Genomic DNA, 1,043 nt, shown 5'->3' with positions numbered 1-1,043 from the left:
CTGGTATTTCTGGCCACTGTGTGACACAGAGTGTTGGACTGGATGGGCCTTTGGCCTGATCCAACATTGGCGTCTTTTATGTTCTTATGTTGAAGATTGCAATCATGTCCCCTCTAAGCCTTCTCTTTCCCAGGCTAAACAGACTTAACTCTTTCAGCCTTTCCTCATAAGACTTGGATTCCAACCCTCTCACCATCCTGGTTGCCCTCTTCTGGAGACGCTCAAGCTTGTCAACGTCCTTCCTAAAATGTGGTGCCCAAAACTGGACACAGTCCTCCAGATGGAGCCTGACCATACCAGAATAGAGTGGAATGACCACCTCCCGTGATCTGGACACAAGGCTTCTGTTCATGCACCCTAAGATGGCATTAGCTTTCTTCGCAGCCGCATTTCACTGCAGGCTCATGTTTAGCTTGTGATCCACCAGGACACCCAGATCCCTTTCACAGGTGCTGCTGTCTTCTTCTTGCCTTGCATTTTAACTGCTGCTCCTGCATTTTAACGTATGTGTTTCGTATTGGTTTCCTGGTCTTTTCAAAAAATAATATTCTGTTTTTCACTGTTGGCCGCCTTGGAGGCCCCGCCTTGGCAGGAAGGTAGGATGTAAATTTTGGAAGTAAATAAAACAAAACAAATAACTGGCTTGGCTACATAACCTCAGTTTGTCACGTAGGGCTCCCGTCCCCCTGATGGAGGCGGGGTTCCCCCCACTTTCGGGAGGCCCAATCTGCCTGTGGCCAGCTGACCGGTGGGGGAGCCCCACCTCCAAAGAGCCCCAGTGCATCTGACGTGCCCGGCTTGATGACGTCACCCAGGGGTGACGTCATCGCACTAAGCATGTCAGGCGGGGAAGATCTAGCATTTGGGTAAAGACTCTATGGTGACACATCCCTCTATGGGTCACCCATGCCCAGAGTAGCCTACCGACAGCAAGCCAAGAAGGGTGTGGGAGTGAGTAGGGGAGGAAGGGGCAGCTGCCGTGTGCCCCACTGCTTGCATGGCGGCTTGGCCAAGTCAGTGGCCGTTCCCCTGTGTCAGTTTCA

General features: G+C 52.0%; 1 protein-coding gene across 1 annotated transcript in view; it reads right to left on the bottom strand.

Annotated features, from left to right (window-relative positions):
* Window positions 1–827, bottom strand: part of LOC107121919 (neuromodulin-like) — a 151,630-nt gene extending 150,803 nt beyond the window's left edge. The window contains exon 1 of the mRNA XM_015424930.1: window positions 764–827. Within this exon, the coding sequence (XP_015280416.1) occupies window positions 764–827 (64 nt within the window). The remainder of the gene's footprint in view (window positions 1–763) is intronic.
* Between the last annotated feature and the right edge of the window lie 216 nt (window positions 828–1,043).

This window comes from Gekko japonicus, unplaced genomic scaffold, assembly GCF_001447785.1.
Source record: "Gekko japonicus isolate JY-2015 unplaced genomic scaffold, Gekko_japonicus_V1.1 scaffold1671, whole genome shotgun sequence".
NCBI classification, from domain to species: Eukaryota; Metazoa; Chordata; class Lepidosauria; order Squamata; family Gekkonidae; genus Gekko; species Gekko japonicus.
Note: the sequence above shows the minus strand (reverse complement) of the source record. Positions and strands in the feature narration are given on the sequence as shown.